This window comes from Panthera pardus, unplaced genomic scaffold (assembly GCF_024362965.1).
Source record: "Panthera pardus isolate Hobbes unplaced genomic scaffold, ASM2436296v1 HiC_scaffold_25, whole genome shotgun sequence".
Taxonomy (NCBI): domain Eukaryota; kingdom Metazoa; phylum Chordata; class Mammalia; order Carnivora; family Felidae; genus Panthera; species Panthera pardus.
In genome coordinates this window covers 38897490-38919993 of record NW_026526821.1, presented here as the reverse complement: position 1 = coordinate 38919993, position 22504 = coordinate 38897490, and the positions used below count along the sequence as shown (strand labels likewise).

At 38.8% G+C, this 22504-nt stretch overlaps 1 protein-coding gene across 10 annotated transcripts in view; it reads left to right on the top strand.

Moving 5' to 3' along the window:
• The window catches only part of TASP1 (taspase 1), a 310802-nt gene that overhangs the window by 187259 nt on the left and 101039 nt on the right, over positions 1-22504 (top strand). Inside the window, exon 12 of one of the 10 annotated variants that reach the window (XM_019462780.1) lies at positions 3076-3149. The exons of 8 other annotated variants lie outside the window; for them this stretch is intronic. In XM_019462780.1, the coding sequence (XP_019318325.1) occupies positions 3076-3134 (59 nt within the window). In that variant the 3' untranslated portion in view covers positions 3135-3149. Of the gene's footprint in view, positions 1-3075; positions 3150-22504 lie in introns of those variants that run through there. One more of the 10 variants, XM_019462779.2, reaches the window with a different exon arrangement.

The window sequence follows — 22504 nt, the reverse complement described above, 5'->3', positions numbered from 1 at the left end:
GTAACGAATGTTTTAAAGATTGTTATAGGTTTGGATGAGGTAAGAAAGAGTTTCTTTCCTATTTTTATCAGTTGTATTTATTCACTTATTATAATAATCTTATATATTATATAGCGCTTTATACTTTTCTAAGATTTTTTCAAATACTGTTTCAGTCTCTCTTTTAATACTTCAGGCTGATATTGGATGAGTCATCTCCAGAACCAAATATCAAATGTCAACCTGGTGACTTGCATCATGCATCTAGGTAGTCAGAGTTAAGCCTACAACACAGATCTCCTAATTTCCTGGGAGAGGCCAAAAAAAAAAAAAAAAAAAGATATGTGTGTGTGTTTGGGCACACGTTTCAACACTCCTCTCCAGATACAAGAGACCATTCTTTACTGAAAGGAACCATTCAGACCCCATTTGAGTAGGGCTGACCCATCTCCCATGTCACAGGGGTGGGCATGTGACCCAGTATAAGCCAATCGGAATAGTCATCCTTCTGGCTGTGGTGGTTGATTCGAGAAGGAATGTGGTATCCAGTCAGGCAGATGGAAACACTCCCTTGGTCTTTTTCTGCCAAAGCTATGCAGAGGAGCCATCTTTCTCTTTAGTTTGAGTGATAGGATTAATTTAGGGGTTATCAGCGTTATGGATCTGAGGTCTGAAGCTAGGTAAAAACCCCAGAATTCCTAGTTATCTGAGCCTGGGAAATGATCATTTTTGGATAGGAACAAAGCTTGCTAATTTACATGCTGTCTTCCTTCCATGGAATAGAATGTTGTGCCTTTTATTCTGTCTTTGAGTAGGGAGTGGCGTGGAGAGAAAGGCTGTTGAAGTGGAAGTCATAGAATCAGTTCAAATCTCTATTATGCCACTTGCTGGCCTTTAGGGTCTTGGATGATTCATTTTGTCTTTTTAAAAGCTACTTTGAGGATGGCACCTGTTGGGATGAGCACTGGGTGTTGTATGGAAACCAATTTGACAATAAATTTCATATTTAAAAAGAAGCTACTTATAGCTTAAGCTTATTAAGCTTAACCAAATATTTATTTTCTCTTTTTGAAAGCCATTTATCATGGGACACTAGTTTTTCCTTTTATAAGAAGACATCAGGAGGACCTGTGCACGAGCTCCACGGTATCTTCACCGTACCAGCCTCCCATTCTGCTGTCCTTAGAGTGTGGCTCTAACCACTCTCTGGGCATCATATTTGCATTTAAAACAGGAAGAGGGGCAAAGGCAATGAACAAAAAAGAATGTTCCACCTGTCAATCCTCTTTCAAGGACTTTTCCTAAAATGCCCTCACATGACTTCTCTGTGTGTCTTATTGGCCAGAACTGTGGCCTGTGGTCACCTCTAGCTACAGAGAGTCTAAGAAAGTCATTTCTTAGCTGGACACATTGCTGTCCCCTCAACAAAATGGGTTTCTTTTAGTTAGAAAGAAGGAGAGAATGGATGCTAGGTAAGCATCTATTGTCTGCCATGGGGGTTAGATTGGATAATTGGTCTATTGGCCCTACCTCTAGAATTTATGAACTCTATTTAATAAATTTGAGGAGAACTGGTGATTAAGGCTTTAATGCTTAGTGCAGCAGAATAACCTAGATTAGGGTTTGGCAAACCATGGTCGACAGGTCAAATCCTGCTGGCCACCTGATTTTATAAATAAAATGTTATTAAAACACAGACACATTCGTTTGTTTACACATTTTGACTCCTTTTGCATTACAATGGCAGAGTTGAGAAGTTGTGACTTGGACCAGAAGGCCCTCAAAGCTGAAAATGTTTACTATCTGGCCCTTTTGCAAATCTCTGGCCTAGATGATTCAGAAAAGCCCCTCCATCTTGATGCTTCCAGAAACATACATTTCTTCATTTATTCAACAAGTATTTGAACATACACCACATTTCAGGCATTAGATCAGGCACAGGGGTTATAGTAGTGAATGAAACAAAGTCCATGTCCTCCTCATGGAGCTTCTATTTTATCAAGTCAGGCAGACAGTAAATAAATAGGTAAAGCTTCTTATTTGTCATATGGTTATAAGAGCTACAGAGAAAAATGATGTAGGAAAGGTAGGTAGTAACTGTAGGGGAGCTTGCAGTTTTTGAGCATGGTCAGGGAAGACCTCCCTTAGAAGGTTACATTTAAACAAAAATCCAGAGATGAGGGATGGAGCCATGTGGCCCATGAAGGGAAGAATATGCTAGGACAACATGTGCTAAAGACGTAGCAATGTGTCTGGAGGGACTGAGGATTCGGAGGAAGGCCAGTGTAGCTGGAGCAGAGAGAACAAGGGGGAAGATGATTAGGGATGAGCTCAAAGGGGTGGTTAGGACCTCTATGTAGAAACTTACTCATGGAGATATATGAGGAGAGGAATAACATGGCCTGACTTGCATTTCAGCATGGTCATTCTGGCTGCATTACCAACAGTAGACATGGAGGGCTCAGACTGGAACGTGGGAGACCAGTCAGATGCTCTCATGCTATATCAGGCAAGAAATAGTAGTGGCTTGGACTAGAGTGACAGTGGTAGAAGGGAAAGAAGTGGTTGGATTCTGGCTAGTTTTTGAACGTAGAGGTAACATGTTTTGCTAATAAATTGCTATAGAGTAAGACAAAGAGAGTCCAAGATGACTTGGCTTTTGGCCTGGGCAACTGAAAGAATGAAGTTTCTGTTTACTGATGTGGGGAAGCTTCCAGGAAGAGTAAGTGTTGGAGGCAAGTTCAATAGTTCCAGGCAGTTCTTATCAAATACGCAAGTGGAAATGTTAATCAGGCAAGTGTTTATTCAAGTCTCTAGTTCAGGGAGAAGGCCTGGGCTAAAATACATTTGAGAATCAAGAGTGTGCAGATATTTTAAGGTGATGGACTATATATATGAGATTCTCAGAGGAATGAATCTCGATAAAGAAGATGGTGAAGGACCCTGGAATCACTGTCATGAGATCCTTGAGTGAGAGAAGGGATGTACCTAGTGAACAGGCAGGAACATGAGCAGTTCATCTGTGATAACACACAAATCAAGAAGATATGGTGGGGATGTATGAAGGTTTTCTTTCCTTGTTTCTGTTTTTTTCAGGGAATTGGGAATCAAGGTCAGCTGCAGAGTTAGAACTGGAGGAGATATTGGAAATTTGAGGGTAAGTGAGAAAGTATAGGTCAGTCCTTGGGAAATGTATGATTTCTGAGCAGCATTAAGGGACCAAATTGAGGTTAGTGATCATGAGTGGTTAGCACAGTAGTGCCATTCTCTGGTCAAATTCAGCTTATGGCTGTAGACATGGAGTAGGATTTAACAATGGTTGGAATTTTGCCAGGTGAGTATGATGGTCAGTAGCAGGGCAAAATAGTTGACAGTTTCTGCAGGGAATTAATTATAATGATGGGACATAGAATTTAGCCCACTTAAGGACCAAAGTGAGGATATGAAGTGGGTGGGGGACAGCCTGAAGGATTGTTGGAGTCTGGGTACTAGAGGGCGTACAATGGAAAGTTAGGGGTAGTAGGTAGTAAGATGCTTGCAAGTAAAGTCTATGAAAGAGGTGGAAGTTGTTGGTAGTCACACTAGGGTATATAATAAGGAGAATGAGTGACTGACTTGGAATAAAGGATAAGATTCTTGGGAGAGGATAGGTCAAGGAACTGAGAGATCAGGGAGTTTGGAAGCATAATCTCCATACCTTGAAATCATGAGAACTTACAGCAGTATGGATGTCAGAGAAATAATGATCTAGGACCTTAAATCTTTTTTTTTTTTTTTTTTTTTTTTTTTTAATGTTTACTTATCTTTGAGAGAGAGACAGACAGACAGAGCTCATACTCTGGAGCAGGGGAGGGGCAGAGAAATAGGGAGACAGAATCAGAAGTAGGCTCCAGGCTCCAAGCTGTGAGCACAGAGCCTGACGTAGGGCTTGAACTCACAAACCACAAGATCATGACCTGAGCAGAAGCCGGACGCTTAACCGACTGAGCCACCCGGTGCCCCAGGACCATAAATCTTTGAGGAGTGACGGGGAGTGACTTCTGGGGACCAGTGGATGAACTGCCACATGGACAAATCTGAGGATAGGAAACTCAAATCTCAGTAAGAGTCTGTGGGCAGCCCTGAGGAAGAGGAAAGATACTACCCCACTCCAGGCATGACATGAATATTTTTATTCCATGAAACTCTTTACGTTAGTATAAATTTTAAACCTTGTATACCCCTAATAAGTGTAGCAATGCCAACCATTTGTCACAATTAAAATGAAAAAAATGTACAGTTTTCTGAATCCACAAGTACTGACATTGTATGTTGGCAAGTATACCTGAATGTTTTGAAATCTGCTTGGTTTTTTTGCTGAGCTGGGCCATTAACTGGCATGAACATGAAACAGCCACAGGGCTCAGGAGCCCTGAGATGGAGTCCAGCCAGATGGGTACAGGAAGTGAGTGATTCTTCTTTTCTTTAGCCCAAAAATTAATGCATAAACTTAAGTATGAAAATGAAAAATTTGAATTGCTGGCATTACCCCTTTTCCTTCAGGGCGTTCTCCATCGAAGCATTGTTCATTCAACCGTCTGCATAGATCTTGCTCTTGTTAAAAGTGGCCCTAAAATGTGTTGTTTTGAAACTTTTGGATTCACCACAGTTTCTAACATTGTAACCTTTTGGTTGCACACTAGATTAAGGTTTTGTGCAGCACAACTGACCAGGCTATATTTAGTTGTTTGTCTTGGTGGGAATGCATAATTGAAAATGCACAAATGAAAATATCCCTCTATCCCCTCTTCAAATTTAGAATTTTTTATGAGTCTCACAGTGGTGCTTCACTTGATTTGTGTGTTGTTGGACAGTTTTTTGGGTGAAGGATCTTTCTGCTCTTTGGTTAATTATCCCCTTCTGGGAGACAGGTCCAAAATAAACCTTGCTTATACGGAATTCCCCGAATTCTTAGTGACATTTCAGTGTTCGTCTCAACTCTTAGAGTGACATTTCAGTGTTCGTCTCAACTTATTAACATAGCAACTCTCTTCATGAAATTGCAAGTTGCATATATCTGTGTATCTGGATTAACTTGCTCATCTATATGTAGATAGAGTTCCTAAGATTCTTAAAAGCAACATTTCAGCTTTATTTCAGATTATTAATTGCTATTTATGAAGTTGTGATAGTTTTATACATTGATTTATATTATAGGTAATATATGTAAAAAATTTTTAATTTAATTTTAGATTAATTTAAATCCTTCAAATGGATGGTTTTGTGTTTCTATTATTTTTTTCTTACAAAAGTTCTATAAAAGTTGTTGTTAAACATAGAATTATTTATTGATTGATAATTTCCTAAAGCCACCTTATTATATATATACTATACTGTTTTCCAATTTTATTTACCTGAATTATCAGGTTTTTCATAATGTATATAACTTACAGAACCCAATTTTCATTTTTTCTCCTTTTCAATATGTTATGGACAAAAAGAATCAGTAGGTTACATTGCTTGTTTTTTCCTGCTATGTGCCTACTTTGATTTTTGGCCCTTTTCTCATTACAAGCTTTTAAATTTAACTTTATCTTACTTTATTATTTTATTTTTCCTTAGAGTTCCTTGAGTTTGGCAGTCTACTTACTGCCCATTCTTCTAGAAGTTAAAGATGACTGATAAATCAGTTTGGACTTTAAGTGCCATTGATAACATATGACTTCTAGCAGAGACACTTCTACAAAAATACAAATGAAGGAAAGGAGTTAGTTTTTTGGTTACCTTTGCTTTCTTTCTAGTTGTTCTGTAATGATAGCATCTCACTCTCCAAAATGTTTTTAAAAATTTAAAAATTCATGGCTCTCACTTTTGCCTGTTGGCCAATCTTTAAGACATTTATCGTTTTCTTCTGCAGTTTCTTTTTTCATTTTATTTAGTAGGCATAGTGAAAGGTTATCCACAGCCCAAGGCTTCTAGGCATGTGTAGACTGTAAAAATCCACAGTTAAGTAGGGCAAGCTGAAATTCCACAACAAAGATGAAAAAAAAAAAAAAAGTTTAGGGCTTTATTTAGTAAAGAATGACAAGCTGAAAAATAGACCCAGCTCAGCACCCTATGGTTAGCAAATTAGAGCTCGACTGAATTAGGGCAGGAAGGGAATTCCAGAGATGAACAAGGCCATGATGGACCCACAAAGGGAAGGAAGTTGGAGCAGTAGACCAGCGAAAGAATTTCAGAGGAAATGGTAGACCTCACTGTGCTTGGGATTCTCTGACAACTGTCCTCAGAGCACTGCAGTTGATCTTACATAATGATAAGGGGACATGTAAATTACCTGATTGAAATGACAAATCTAGGTGCATGACTGCTTCCAAATATTCCAGTGTGGCACATGGGCTTCATGATGGAGAGCAGTGACCCAAATGCTGTCCTTAGCAGACACCTGCCATCATTCCCCAGTGCAATTTCTCCTTGTCCCACTTCTACTCTAAGCAGCATCTTCCACAGTATGGTGGCCAGGGGTATGGTCCTTTTGCCACCTCAGTGGACCTGGGCAAGGGAAGCTATCCATGGGGACATGGGGATGTCCCTGCACACTCACTAAATAACATCTTATCTGGACTACCATAGAAGTATCGTCAGCAATCTTCCTGCCTCTTCCCATGACAACTGCCCTCAATCTAATCTGTTCTCCACATAGCAGCCTGTTCCAGTTTCTCATCTACTGTTTTTTTTTTTTTTTTTTAATGTTTATTTATTTTTGAGAGAGACAGAGACAGAATGCGAGTGGGTTAGGGGCAGGGAGAGAGGGAGACACAGAATCCGAAGCAGGCTCCAGGCTCTGAGCTGTCAGCACAGAGCCCGACACGGGGCTTGAACTCACGAGCTGTGAGATCATGACCCGAGCTGAAGTCGGACACTCAACCAACTGAGCCACCCAGGCGCCCCTTGTCTATTGTTTTGATGGTCCTCCATTATAATGAGGTCCTCCGTTATAATGCACACGTTACCTCATGGATCTCTAATGCAATTCCTGCCTGTTCCCTCAGTCTCATCCCTGGTCATTCTCCTCCATTGCTTATAATGCTGGCTTCTCTGGTCTTCTTTTTGTTTTTACAATTTCCCAGGTTGTTTCATACCTCAGGACCTTGGCATGTGCTATTTCCTGTCGGGAATGTTCCCCTTTCCAGTCTTTATCAGGTTCCTTTCTCCTCATCTTTTAGTCAAAATTAAAATACCACCTGCTCAGAGAGGCCTGTCTACCACCATTAGTCTCCTTCTTAGCCCCCCTGTTTGTTTCCTCTGTGGAACTGTCACAATTATAAATAATGTGTGTGTATTTGCTTGTTTGGTCATCTCCCCCATCAGAATATAACCTTCCTGTGTGCTAGGACCAAGTGTGCCTTGTTTACCAATGTAATCCAGCACTAAGAATTGGGTTGAATACATAATTAATAAGTACTTAATAGTCATAGAATAAATGAAGGAAAAGTAACAATAATATTCACACAATCTTCCAGGTTATGGGTTACCTTTTTGTTGTCCCCTCCCCTTTCAAGAATAGCTTTTGTATTTTCCTTAACCCAATTTATGTGTGTGACAGTTCAAGGAACAGAATGCCTCTCAACACTCACTGTGGGAGTTCTAGGGTCTAGCCTTGTTCTTGCTTGACTTTTTGAAACAACTAAAAATATTGTTGGAACTCTGTTAGGATATTAAGTCATTGGTTAACATGACCACTGTCATCACCTTGTGAAGCAGAAGATCTTGGAAGTGGTACTACCTTCCTGACTTTCTTGATTACTGATTGCTATATCTTATAGTTTAATCTCATTCTTCTCTCTTGCCACAAGATTCCAGTGGCTTCACTAAATATAGAATACGTGAAGATTTACATTCAAGTGAGATACAAAATCCCACATATTACTGCAAGGATACATTGTCTAATTGCAGTCTAGTTCTCTGTGTAAATGTCCTCCATTACTGGGTGCATTAATGGGTGTCTCACTGTTATGGGTTCAGAATATATTAATTCACTATACATGGATCCAGGACAGATTCATTTAAAGTTCATAGTGTAAACAGTGTAGTGTTTCTAGAACTAGAGTTGTAAGCTCAAGCACTGATAGAAAATTGCATTTATAATTTTCTAAGTAAATGCCCTCTCAATACAATAATAAATGTAAAAAATATTGAAGCATCCAGAAACTTACAGCAATCTCAATATCACCAATCACCATTTGCTAAGGAAAAACACTCCTGTATCTTCTCTGTCAGTACTTCACTTTAACACTTGTGGTCACCAAGTGTGTGTGTGTGTGTGTGTGGTAGTGGTCGTGGAGGGTGGAGTCCCACACTAAGCAATTTTCGGATTCTCTGATATCACTCAGTTGGGTGTCCTACAACTGAACTCACTTCTGAGACTATCTACTTGGACGTAGCATCAGATACCAAAGCTTAAGGGCTCAGAATCCCACAGGATTGCATTACCCCCACCCCCAACTCCAGATGCCAGTCACAAGCCCAGGTTGTCATCTGTGCTATGGATATAAATTGCACGTTCTCATGATACTCTCCTTGGGTTTAATTAATTTGCTAGAGTGGTTCACAGAACTCAGGAAAACAGTTTACTTACTAGGCTACTGGTTTGTTAAAAAAAGGATGTAACTGAGAAAAGCCAGACAGATGAGATGCAAAAGGCAAGGTGTGTGGGAAGCAGCTGGGACCTGTTGTGCCTTCCTTGGACTTACTGTTCTCCCTTTTGTCAACACAAAATGAACAAACCTTTTAGAATTTATAAGAAAGAGGGGCACCTGGATGGCTTAGTTGGTTATGTGACCAACTCTTGATTTCAGCTCAGGTTATGATCTTATGGTTCATGAGCTAAAGCCCTGCTTTGGGGTGAGGGGGCAAGTGGGTTCTGCACTGACACAGTGGAGCCTGCTTGGGATTCACTGTCTCCCTCTCTCTGTCCCTCCTCCACTCAAAAATTAGTAAGTAAACATTTAAAAAAAATAATGAACAATGACAGATGGGTATATAATGCTCTTAAATGTCTGATGTCCTTTGTGTATCTTTGTGCAGTAATTGGTGGAGATGTTGAAGGATTCCTTACCTCAATAGCCAGGGTTCCTTGTCTCACTACTCCGAAGAATGAAGAGATGGACACAGAGTAAAGGGAACAGCAGGCAAAAGTTGATCAGAGTAGAAGATCAGACAATAAGAACAGTATGGAAGCTTTCTTTACAGAGAGGGGGCATTCAAAAGTGAACTGTAGGTAAGGGACTTTTGTAGGATTTTGGTCAGCCTCTTTCCTTCCCCATTGTTCCTTCTCGGGTTCTACCCTTACTGGCTAGGTGACTCTAGCCATTCCTTTACAATTGGCTCGTTTCCATCCTATGAGGGGTGGTCTATGACCAAACCATTCCATGTGGGTCATACATTTTATGGTCTACTTATCTTTAGTCAGGTCTTTTGTTTGTCAAATTTCTGAGGGAAACCTGAGGGAAACTTGAGGGGGAGTAGGTCTGTTACATTTTTAAGAGGAACCTTCTGTCTGAGGGAGTTTGCTCCAGGTCAGATGTTCCCAGCATTGTTTTAAAACATGTGTTTTTTTCCCCACCAGGGACCTTAGGTCCTAACTTTTCCCTCTTTGCCTATTTTTATCCTACCTTTTCCTATTATAGAGACAGTCTGGTAAAATCCCAGATGTTTATCTGCATTATTTGATCACATTGATTTTGTTTACTAAGTTGAGATAAAAAAAAAAAAAATACCAGCGTAGTCCTCCTGAAGCAAATGATGTTGCTCATGAACATTGGTCCCTTGGATAATATTGTAAATACCATAAGATAGTTCTTCCATTCTAACAGGAATGGAATCTAGGATTCAATGAGCAATAACTTTATCTACCCAGAAATTTTTTTATATTTTAAACACTTTAAATTTTTTCTAATATTTTCTTTTTTTTAAATTTGTTTTTGGAAGAAAGAGAGCTAGAGTACAGGAGAGGGAAGGGCAGAGAGAGAGGGAGACACAGAATCTGAAGCAGGTTCCAGGCTCTGAGCTGTCAGCACAGAGCCTGACACCGGGCTTAAACCCACAAACTGTGAGATTATGACCTGAGCCGAAGTCAGATACTTAACTGACTGAGCCACCCAGGCACTCCCCAGATACTTTTATATACTTAGGATTGATTAGTTGACTTAAATATTTGCCAATTCAGTGTTTTCACTTCACTCACAGACAACTTGCTGTTTTGCCTGTCTTAGAACTGAGGGGTTTAGTTTTGGTTTTGTCCTGTTTGTGTGAGTAGGCTGAGGGTTGCTGAGAATGATTTTCTTGATTTGGAAATATTACTGATGGTGACTATAGCCTGTAGTTAATCAGGTAAGATGGATCGGAAGAGAAAGAACTGATCATGAAGAAAAAAAATTGTTTTTTTCTCATACTAACATCTCAGAAGATATTCTATAAAGGTGTTTATTTGATCCTTTTAAACTAGGAAGAGGTAGGGGCACCTGGGTGGCTCAGTCGGTTAAGTGTCTGACTTCGGCTCAGGTCATGATCTCACAGCTCATGAGTTCGAGCCCCGCATCAGGCTTTGTGCTGACAGCTCAGCCTGGAGCCTGTTTCAGATTCTGTGTCTCCCTCTCTCTCTGCCTCTGCCCTGCTTGTGCTCTGCTTCTCTCTCTCTCTCTCTCTCTCTCAAAAATAAATATTTTAAAAAGTTTTTTAAATAAAAAATAAACTAGGTGGAAGCATGCTTGCAAATTTTATTTTAGGGGTGCCATGTCACATTTCCTTGTCTAAAAATCCACATGGCTCCACCATTTGGAGGTGTCAAACATACAACTAACTCCACTTCTGGCTTTCCTTGGAAAAATTTACCAGGACAGCATAAATCTTAAGCAAAATCACAGTTTTATTAAATTATATTCAATGAAAATTCCAGTGAGAGAGGTAAAAGTATAAGCAATATAAATTTTTTGTAATTTTTTAGATGTTTATTTGTTTTGAGAGAGAGCAAGTGCATGAGCAGGGGAGGGACAGAGAAAGAGAGGGAGAGAGAGAGAATCCCAAGCAGGTTCTGCACTGTTGGTGCAGAGCCCTATGCAGGGCTCTAACTCATGAAATGTGATATCATGACCTGAGCCTACACCAAGAGTTGGATGCTTAACCAAACGAGCTTCCCAGGTTCCTGTAAGCAAGCTTATTATTAAGATGATATGGAGAAATCACATGAAAGTAAAAAAGAATATTTTGAAAATAATGACTAATCAGAGGAACCTGGCCCGGTCAGGTAGAATATACTATAAAGCTGTAATAATTAAAGCCATTTGGTATCTGTGTGGGAATAGTTTCATCAAAGGAACAGGATAATCTAGATATAGATGCAAGTATATATGGGAATATAATGTGTGATTAAAAATGCATTTCAAATCATTGGGTATGAGATGAATTTTCCATCAAATTTACATTGGGCAATTTGGTGATGGTTTAGGAAAAAAATAATAAAGCAGGATCTCCACTGCAGTCCTTACACCAAAATTAATTCCAGATGGACTGAAATTTTAAATGTAAAAACTGAATTATAAGAGTACTAATAGAAAACATGGACTTCTTATTTTCATAATTTTGGACTACAGAAAACACTCAACACAGAAGTTGTAAAAGGCAATGGTTGATAAATTTGACCACATAAGTATTAAAAACTTATCTATTACAAAAAAAGTCATAGACAAAATCAAAAGATATGTGACAAACTGAGGGAAAATATTTACAATACACATGACTAAGTACTTATTGCCTTAACATGTAAAGAGTTTAGGAAATTAGTAATAATAAAAAAAGAAAAACCTGTACACTAGAGAAATGGATAAAGGAAATTTTTGGTTTGGGATTATGTTTGACTGACATGATGGAAGGCCAACTGCAGGGCTTAACACAATGAGGGCTCATACTAGAAGTCTGAAAGCAGTCCAAAACTGGCACAGTGGCTTCATGGTACACCAGAGGCCTAGACTCTCTGTTTGGTAATCTCTCATGGGTGGCTCATTCTTCTTGGCCACAAGATAGCTGTTCCACCTCTAGGTGCTACATCAGAGACAAACGGAAGCAGCTAATAAGATGCATCTGCTAGGTCATGATCTCACAGTTCACGAGTTCAAGCCCTGAGTTGGGCGCTGTACTGACAGCTCAGAACCTGGAGCCCGTTTCAGATTCTGTGTCTCCCTCTCTCTCTGCCCCTCCCCTGCTTGTGCTGTCTCTCTCTCTCTTTCTCTCTCTCTCTCTCTCTCAAAAATAAATAAACATTGAAAAAAAATTTAAAAACAAAGATGCATCTGCTAGAAACTCTGCCATTTCACCTGCTAGCTGCAAAGCAGTTTGGGAAGCTGGACACATTTCTGCCCCAAACAAAACTAGAGGTTTTTCTGTAAGGAAGAAAGGGAGAATGGATAATGGGTAGGCAAAAAGTTGCATATAACAGAAATATGAAGGCACAGATAAATACAGATGGCTTGTAAGCCTACAGATATTTAACTTTATTCATAATTAAATAAATATAAATCAAGATACCAATGAGATACCATTTTTCATGTATCAGATTAATAATAATGAGTTTGGCAATACCCAGTTTTGGTAAGTTTATGGGGAAAAGGACACTGTCAAACACTGTTTCTTATGGGTGTAAGTCTTTTTAAAAGGCAGTTTGGAATCTGTAGCAAATAATTTAATGAGTATGCTGATTGATTCATCAACTCTACATTTACAAATGTATCCTATATATATATTTATACATGTATGAATGGTAAATGTATACACATGTTCACTGTAGCATTACTTGTAATAGGAAAAAAAATAAAGCCAGAAACAACCTAAATGCCTATCCCCAGGGAACTAGTTAAAGAAGTGATGGTATATATGTCCAAGAGTGTATTTGTTGTTAAAAAGAATAGGCTAAGTTTGCGTGAGCCAATATGGAAGGATCTCTAAGTCATATTATTGAATTTAAAAGACCAGATACAGGGGCGCCTGGGTGGCTCAGTAGGTTGAGCATTCCACTCTTGATTTCAGCTCAGATCATGATCCCAGGGTCATGATATTGAGCCCCCCCATCGGGCTTCATGATGAGCATGGAACCTGCTTGAGATTCTCTCTCTCTGTCTTGCTTTCTACTCCCTGTCTCTCTTGTACTCTCTCTCTCTCTTTCTCTCAAATAAAAAAATAAAAACTAAATAAATAAAAATAAATAGAATGCCGGATACAGAGCAGTTTACATACCATAACCCACTGAGTGAAAACTTGAAAATGGATGTGTGTTAAGTATGGATAATTTCAGAAAGGATGTACATGGAACTCTTGATGGCACTCACCTCTGTGGAATGGGACTGCAGTAAGACAGATACTTCCATTGTATATTATGTTGTTCTGTTACATGCTCTGCATGTGTGGGATTCTTAGTATGTTTTTAGGAGTATAGTAATGAATTAAAACTATGCCTTTAGTCGGGATAGTCAAGAGAGTTAACAACCAGTAGGGATACCAGCATTAATAATCAGCTGAATACTGGCCCTTGCTTATCTTGATTTAAAATGAGAAATACCATTCTTGGTTGTTAGGCATGATTATATATGGGGATGTATTTATTTACTGTGCTGGAAACGTTGTTGCTTCAGGGCCCCAATACCAGGATTGCTATTCTTTGTTGGATTTTTCTCCTCAAATGTCACCGTCAGAACAACTGTCCCTGACCATGCTGATTAAAATGCTCTCTTTCTTTTAACCCACCTTAGCACTGTATCTCCCTTATGTTGCTTGATTTCCCTTTCTAGCATTGATTATACTTATATATTGTCTGTCATATCATACGTGCCTCGGTATGTCCATTTGGGCTGCTAGAACAAAATGGGTAGATTTTATAAGCTAGATCGGGTAGCTTATAAACAACAGACACTGATTTCTCACAGTTCTGGAGGCTGGAAGTCCAAGCTCAGAGTGCTAGTATGGTCAAGTGAGGGCCCTCTTATGGACTGCAGACTTCTCACTATAACCTAACGTGGCAGATATGGTAAGGGAGCTTTCTTGGGCCTCTTTTATAAGGGCACTAATCACTTCCCAAAGGCCTTATCTTCTAGCACCATCACATTGGGCATTTTCAACATATGAATTTGAAAGGGATACAAACATTCAGACCATAGCACTTGTGGACATATTTTGCCTTAATCACTGCATACTCAAGGGCCCAAGCAGTGCTTGACAGAGTTGATTCTTAAATGTTTTAAAGTGAATGTTTATGAAATATGAAGTATTTGTTGAATGAATGTTATATCTCTCAAATTCATGGCTTCTAGTCTAGTATTAATAAGTAAGTGTGAATCCACACCACCATACCCTATCTCCACTGAAGACAGCTTGCTCCGTCAGGACCCCCTATCTTCTGCCATTATCACAATTTTGGCCTCTTCTGCCTTGTGACATTCCTGGAGATGGAAGTTCTGGCAACTGTAACTGTGGGGGAAATGGGTTCTCTGCACAGCCAGCAGCTTGGGGTGACCTGGTAGAGTTGAGAGGGAGAGAATCTTCTTACTTGTTAAAATTAATATGGAATATGCCAGGACCAGGGCTGGAAAAATGGCCCATTTGGTTTCCCCTCCAGTGACTCTTCAGTTGTCTGTAGGCCACTCTCACTTGTTTTCTCTGTCAAGGATTCATGTTTCTCATCCATTCATTGTTGCATAAGGGTGAATTGGTGGAATCCTGGATACCTCCACTAGCAGGTAGAATACTGGGCTGGAATTTCAGGAAAAGAAAATACCTACTGATCCTTCTTAAATTGTTTTATGATTTTTTATGAAGTGTAATTGACATAACATTAATTTTGAGTGTACAATGTAACGATTATATATACTGCAAAGCGATGAGTACATTAAGTTTAGTTAACATATGTCACCATACATAGTTACAATTTTTTTTTCTTTTAAGACCTACTCTTAGCAACTTTCAAATATACAGTACAATATTATTAGCTTTAGTCACCATGTTGTACATTACATTCCCATGACTTATTAATTTTATTACTATAAGTATGATTTTTAAAACAAGTCAGCTGAATTGTTCTCTTCAGAACAGACTTTGTGTCAAACTTTATATGTATATATATATATATCTATAGATATATATATAAAGATATATATCTATAGATATATATATATAAAGATATATATATATATATAAAGATATATATATATAAAGATATATATATATATATATATATATATAAAGATATAAAGATAGATATATATATATCTTGTCATTTTTGTAGCAGTATTAGGTGAATATATTCTGTGGATTGGTTAAACCAAAAAGCAGAAGCTTTAATGGACTCAGTTTTGTTTCTTACTTGTAATCTTTGTGGCAGAATCAGTAAATTTATCCACAGACTGTCTCTCTGATATGTTTAGGTTCTGATTATAGTTTGGAATTTTCTGTTCTGACACAAAAGTTAACTTTTTCTATCTTTCAAATTATGGTAGATAAGGGATTTCAAAAGGCCAATGACCACACTTAACTCTTCTCTTTACAGTTAAATTGGAGTCTTGAAAAGTATGTTTATCACCAGAAAACCACACATAATGAGGACACCCATGAGCTGTGGTAGAGATGGGTTCTTGAGAATAGGTATAGTCCTCAGGGTTTGTAGTGAGAGGATCTGGGTCAGTGGTTAGTATCCTGATCCCCACTTCCTCTTCATGTTTCTGAAAGCCTGTCATTTACCTCTGTGCATCAGCTTCTTTCTTTTTTGACTGCGTTTTCTCATGTCAGATGAATGTAGTAATACTCCTTACATTAGGATTTTTGTAGGAGCAGGAAATGATAGAATACAGTTAATATACATCTAATGGGATGATGGTGGTGGTCTCACAGATTTCTTTTCAAGGGCATCACATAGTGGCACTTCATTAATGGAGCTAATGCTTCTGAACATGGTTGTTGGCTCCTCTCATTATGTTATGTGGTCTTCATGTCATTCTGCTTACTCTTCACATCCAGAAAAGAGAAGTTAACTAACTCAAGTGCATCTTTAGGAAAAAAAGATTCTTCTTCCAAGAAATATAAACTGTTACCCTGCTTCTGTTTTTAAAGAATATTTATAATAATCTCTCTAATTCTTTTGGAGTTACAGGTATGTGTTTCCAGTAGGGTACATTCATTATTCCTCTGCCCTCCGTTTTCTTGCTCATCTGACCTTCAAACCATCTTTGTGTCTCTCTGTATATTTCCTTTTCTCAATAGATGTGTAATTCCTTCAAGAGAAAATGGAGTTCAAATGATTTGGCATATAGATGTTACAAATAAGAAAGCAATGTGTAGAAATGTATTTGAAAGACAGACGTTCTTTGTTAAATGTAATGGGAAGGTGAAACACTAGCAACTGCCTTCTGGCTATAGAATCACTCTCTCGATAAGTTCTCACATGTTGAAGAGGAAGCATTGTATCAGGTGTTGCAAAAGAAGCTTTAATATTTTGTCTTGTTGGCATCAGATAGTGGCTGATTGCTGCTGTGGGTAGACATGAATCTCTAAAACTGAAAATACTCCCGCCTATTACAACTGGTAGAAGATATCAGAGATTGTTACTCTAGTCTCCCAATATTTCCGATGAACCAAGAAAGCAAAGTAAAGTGGGTTGTCTGAGTTCAAGTAGAGCATACCAAATCTGGGATCCTGATTTCCTGATTCTGTAGCCCATTTGAGTTTTCTGGACATTTTTGGATTTGTCTGTCCATCCATGAGTCCACTCCACTGGCCTCTTGGTCATAGTTGATTGTTCTAGGCTTCACTGACTAAAGCTAGGCCAATCAGGTTATTTCATTTTCCTAAATCCAATTGATGGCCCCTGAGAATGTTAAAACTGAAAAAGAGGGCACCTGGGTGGCTCAGCCAGTTAGGCATCTTGATTCTTGATTTTGGCTCAGGTCATGATTTCATGGTCCATGAGGTTGAGCCCCGCATCGGGCTTAGTGCAGAATGTGGAGCCTGCTTAGGATTCTTTCTATCTCCCCCTCTCTCTGTTCCCCTCCCCAACTTGTGCACACATATGCTGTCTCTAAAAATAAATAAACTTTAAAAAAAATTTAAAAACTGAAAATGAGAAATAGTTTCTGGTGGTGCAAGTTCAGGAATACAGTTCTGGAACTATCAATGGGCATTGCTATCCATAGAGAGCTATTTCCAGCTGTTATTGAAACCTGTCACATCCCTACCATTGGATTTTATGAGCCACCAAATTCTCCTTTGTACTGAAGATCATTCTGATTAGGATTTGATACTAGCAATGCAAATAATATGGGTTAATATTCACATTGACTTCTGTAATACTTATAGTGATTTTCCTTTCAAATTCTTCATCCTTAAAGATCATGGCACAAATTTAGTATGTAGGTGTCTCATTTGTTTACAGTATGGATTTATGATTTAAAATTTTTTTTTAATGTTTATTTATTTTTGAGACAGAGAGCATGAACAGGGGAGGGGCAGAGAGAGAGGGAGACACAGAATCTGAAACAGGCTCCAGGCTCTGAGCTGTCAGCACAGAGCCCGACGCGGGGCTCGAACTCACGGACCGCGAGATCGTGACCTGAGCCGAAGTCGGCCGCTTAACCGACTGAGCCACCCAGGCGCCCCTGGATTTATGATTTAAATGAATATTCAGATTATACACATTTGATCACAATAACTATTTCTCTTACTATCTGTAATTATAAGTTTATTCCATAACAGTTTTAGACTTGGGTATTTAAGGAATCTGTTTGGGATATTTTGTTAGGGTGAATGAAGCTTAATTTTTATTATTTCATTATTAATTTTCTTTAGATATTTTATGCAGCTTCTTGCACATGTATTAATAGAGCTTTGGATTGTCTTAGTTCATTAATTTTTTCCCTATTTGGGTATGAAAAGCACAGTGCCCAACATGTTACTCCATGTTAATGTTTCTTTTTTTTACTGGGAAGAATAAGGAATAGTGTTTCCTTATATTCAGAGACTGTTTAACATTTAGGAAAACCGATACCCTATCACAACCACTGAATGTCAGTTGAACACTGTTTCTGGCTATTGTGGAAGGTTAGCCAAGTAGTTACAGTAATAGATCTTGTTCAACATGACAATTTTTGAGAACCAGCAAAATGCTGAAGTGTCTTCCCACCATCAGTATTACTACCACCAGATGTTTAAATAACACTTCAGAGGTTACAGAGCTTATATATATAATTCAATCCTTACAACAGCCAGAAAGGTGTCTTTTAATATCTATAGTTTATAATTTAAGAAACTGAACCATAGTTGCTACCCTGAGACTCAAAACAAGGCCTTCTGTCTGAGTCAGCATTTTTTTAACATCACAGTGATAATGTGAAATCTGAGTACTTTTCATGAAAAATTTGAAATCTTCAAATATACTTTAATCATTGTTTCATCAAATTATTGAATGAATGCATACTGAGAGTGAGGAGCCCTGATGTAGCTTCCATGGCGCCCTGGGGGCCCACTCTCCTTTCATTGCATTAACATCCTGTCTTGCCATCCTCAATGTCACACTTCAGTGGTGTAAGCAGGAGTGTGTGGGTGTGTGTGTGTGGGGGGGGAGGTATGTTGAGGAGGTTGGGGATAGGAGAAGGCAGTGAATAAGTGGAAGAATTTCATTAGTCACCAAAGGTGCTTTAAAGGTGAATCAGATATCCTCACCCCAGAGAACTGTGTCTATATATGAAACGCACTGGAAGGATAAATTCCAGTTCATGGGGAGATAGGGATCCAGGAAGAATAGTTCACAGGGGGAGGTCTTGGGGAAGTGGGATACAGGGAAGAGAGGAAGGCTTGCCTAGCTAAGGCATTTGTATACCATTCTGTAGGCACTTGGGGTCTATTGAAAGTGTTTGAATGGTTTAATGATATAATCATAGCTAGGCTGCTTATTTCTTATTAAACTTTGATGTCTCTGTTTTCCATGTCCCCATATTTAGTCTATGAACAGCCCTCCTGGTTTTACTTGCAGAATATATCCCAGAGCCAGCTTCTACTGACAGTCTCTGTTGCCATCAGGCTCACCTAAGCCACTGTCATCTGTCAGTTGGGCTGCCATTGCAGCTTCTTTAGTGACTTGCTGCTTCCATGCTTGCCCTGCCAATCCATTCCATACTACAAAGTAGCCTTTTGCAAGTGCAAACAAAAACTATCATTGTCCTGGTTAAAGATTTCATCATCTTTTCATTACATCACTTGAAGTAAAATTCAGACTCCTTGCTGTACCCATAAGGCCTTCTGTAACCCTATGTGACCTGGCCTTGCCTCCCTCTGAATTCCTGCCTCCCTCTGAATTCATGTTCTGCACTCTCTTCCCTCTCCCTCAGTCAGCTCTTACCACCCTACTCCCTTTGTATTTCCTGAACATCCAGGTTCCTTCTCACCTTAGGGTCTCTGCATTTGCTTGTTCATCTGCCTGGAATGTTCTTTCCTCAGGTCTTCACATGGTTATTAGCTCCTTACCAAAAGAGGCCTTTCCTGACCCTTGATGTAAAATAGCCCCTGCTTGAGTCACACCTTCTGTCATTTACCAGGATTCATTTTCTCCACAGCGCCTATCACTAATTGGATGAATTTCTTTATTGACTTGTAAGTTTACTTGTCCCCTAACCTGTTCAACTATATTTAAGAAAGGACTTCATTTTTTCCATTGTTACATCCCAGTGCCTTGAAGAGTCCTGGCATATAGTACATATTTATTGAATCAATTAATTTAGGGATTTGAATGACTGGAGTAGGGAGCCTACTGCAGTGTTTTCAGTACAGTGAGGGTACATTGAGGGTTTGTCAGTGGGAATGAAGAGGCAGAGCTCAGTACACGTGGAATCATAGGGAACTGTTGGGATTTGACTTGGTTTCATGTTTTGAGTCATTGAAGAGGGAAAAGGTAGAGAGTTTTGAGCTTGGATGAGCTATTAGAAACCTAGGAGAAGCTCCTGGATTTGGTGGGGAAGAGAACTGTTCTAGAGGTGTCAAGAGTTTGGATGTTGATGGGGTGGAAGTTTTTAGCAGCAGTTGGAATGTGACTTTATCCAGAGTTTCCCATTCCCTAAGAGGTATTGCTGCCAAGCAGTCGAGGACCATGGGCTCAGAGACATGAGGGAAAGCCACATTCTCTGTTCAATTGTGGCATGGCTGTGACAAGTCATTGAACCTCTCTGAACCTTAGGTTCTTCATCTATAACATGATAAAAATACCTCATGGCATAGTGGTGTTGGGGAAGAGAAGTTTTACTCTATGTTTCAAAAGTTTCTTCCAGCTGGTCTAAGATTAAATTGACATGAAATCAATTTACAGAAGAAAATTAAATTTAATTTTATACATTGAGAAACCCCTTATACATGAGAGATTCAAAGACAGAAAGGTAAAATGAGGTATTTATGCCATGCTGAGCTAAGGAATGGTATAGGGGCCAGCAGCTTCAAAGGGGAGGGGGGCAATAAGAAGAACAAATGTTTGGTAGTTAGATATTTGCTATGCCATACAAATGGGTTACTCAGATAAAATTTATCCCTGGTGATAACTCTAATTCTGAGAAAGACCCCCAATTTAGATTCTAGGTAAAGGAGGGTCTCAATTGCCTTCAGCTCAAAATAGCCTACATGCCAAAATGACACATTTTGGGAAGATTTGCTCTGAACCCTCTCAGTGGTTCTGAAAATTCAACTATAGAACATGAAAGCATGGAACCAAGCCCTGATGCAGAGTAGTTTCTCAATGACTGTGAATTTCCTGTCTCCTTCCCCCTTCTTTAAGAGGCTAAGGATTAAAAAATTTACTCCAGTTCCACAGTTTAAATTTGTGTTGTTTTTCTTTGCAAGGCAAAACAAATAAGTGGTTTAAAAAGGCAAACAATACCCCCAGACTTAAAATGAAAATGAATGGTTCCCTGTTCCAACTCCAATTCCCTGCCCCCCAGTTTCCTCTCCCCTCGGGCTACTACTACTTTTAACTCTTGTAGCTATTTCTTTTAGAACTTAAATCTGTAATTCAAAATAACACACTTGTACTACCATTCCTTCAGTTTTCAATTTTAGATATTATTTAGATATCAAGATATCTTCATATTCATACGAGGGAAGGCAAAGATTTAATTCCCTTATATTTCCAAGCCCAAACCTACACATACTACATCCATCACTCCTCTAAATGTATTATGTCCCCCTGCCTTTTTTTTTTTAGCTCATCAGTATTGTGAGTTTATATTTTTGACTCTAGCTATTGACATCTGAACTATGTAGTATACTGTGATTCTGTCTCCTTTCTTATACAAATTCTTATTTTTTTCTGCATTAATATTTGCCTCATTATTTTTTAGGTTTCTTTTTGTTTGCTTTTTGATACTGATCACTGGTTGATTGTCAAATTTCCCTCAAAATCTGAAACATTTCCTCCTAATAATTTCAAACTCAACATGTATTCTATAAGTTTGATTTATTTTCCCCTTGGAAATCTCTTTCCAGCCTTCTCTGGCTTTCTGCTCCAATTTGGACTGTTGACTCTCTAAGCCTGCTGCCTCACTGTGTGTCATCTAGAAATCTTTTTGTATTCTGTTGTTTTGGATCCCCTATTTCCAGATCTTGTTTTCTTTCTCATTTTGTACCTTATTACTTCATTTTGCCAAGGCACATTCATCCTACAGCTTTCTGAGAAAGTATGTGGGAGGTGAATTCTTTCAGACTTTGTAGAGCTTTATTCTGTTTTCATACTTGATTGACATTTTGGCCTAGTATAGAATTCTAGGTTGGAAATAATTTTCCTTCAGCATGTTGAAGATGGTGCCTTCCTTCTAACCTTGTAGTTTCCATTGTTATGTTGAGAAATCTGGTGCCATTATGATCCCCTTGCTTTCTGTGTGTGTGTGTGTGTGTGTGTGTGTGTGTGTGTGTGTGTGTGTGTTTTCACATGGAAGTTTTTGGACTTTTCTTTATTTCTTCAATATTTTGATATGTCACAGTGATATATATCTGTGGCACTTTTATTTATTTATTTATTTTCATGAGTTGTGCTGGCAGGTTGATGAGCCTTTTCAAACACTCACCTTTCAATTCCTGGAAATGTTTTTGAATTACTTCTTTGAAGTGTTATTTCTTCTATTCTCTCTTTTTGAAACTCCTATTATTCAGATATTGGACCTTCTGGCCTGTTCTGATTTTTTTTCCTCCCATTTTCCATCTCTTTTACTTTTCTTTTGCTCAATGCATTGGCCTACGTTTTCTCTGTTTTCTTTTTTGTTTTGGTCTCTGTCTTTTCTAGAGGTCACACTGAAACAACTAGTGAACCTAGGTTGTCTATACTATTGAGCAGTTATATACCAAGAAGCTGAACTGAAAACCTTCTGAATGAGCCACATTTGTCATCTGGAAGCCCTTAACATAAGGCAGTTTTTGTTTAGGGTCTCTCAAGTAGTTCTTTATCCTCGAGATGGTTGTGTGGCTGGAAGGGAATTATCCA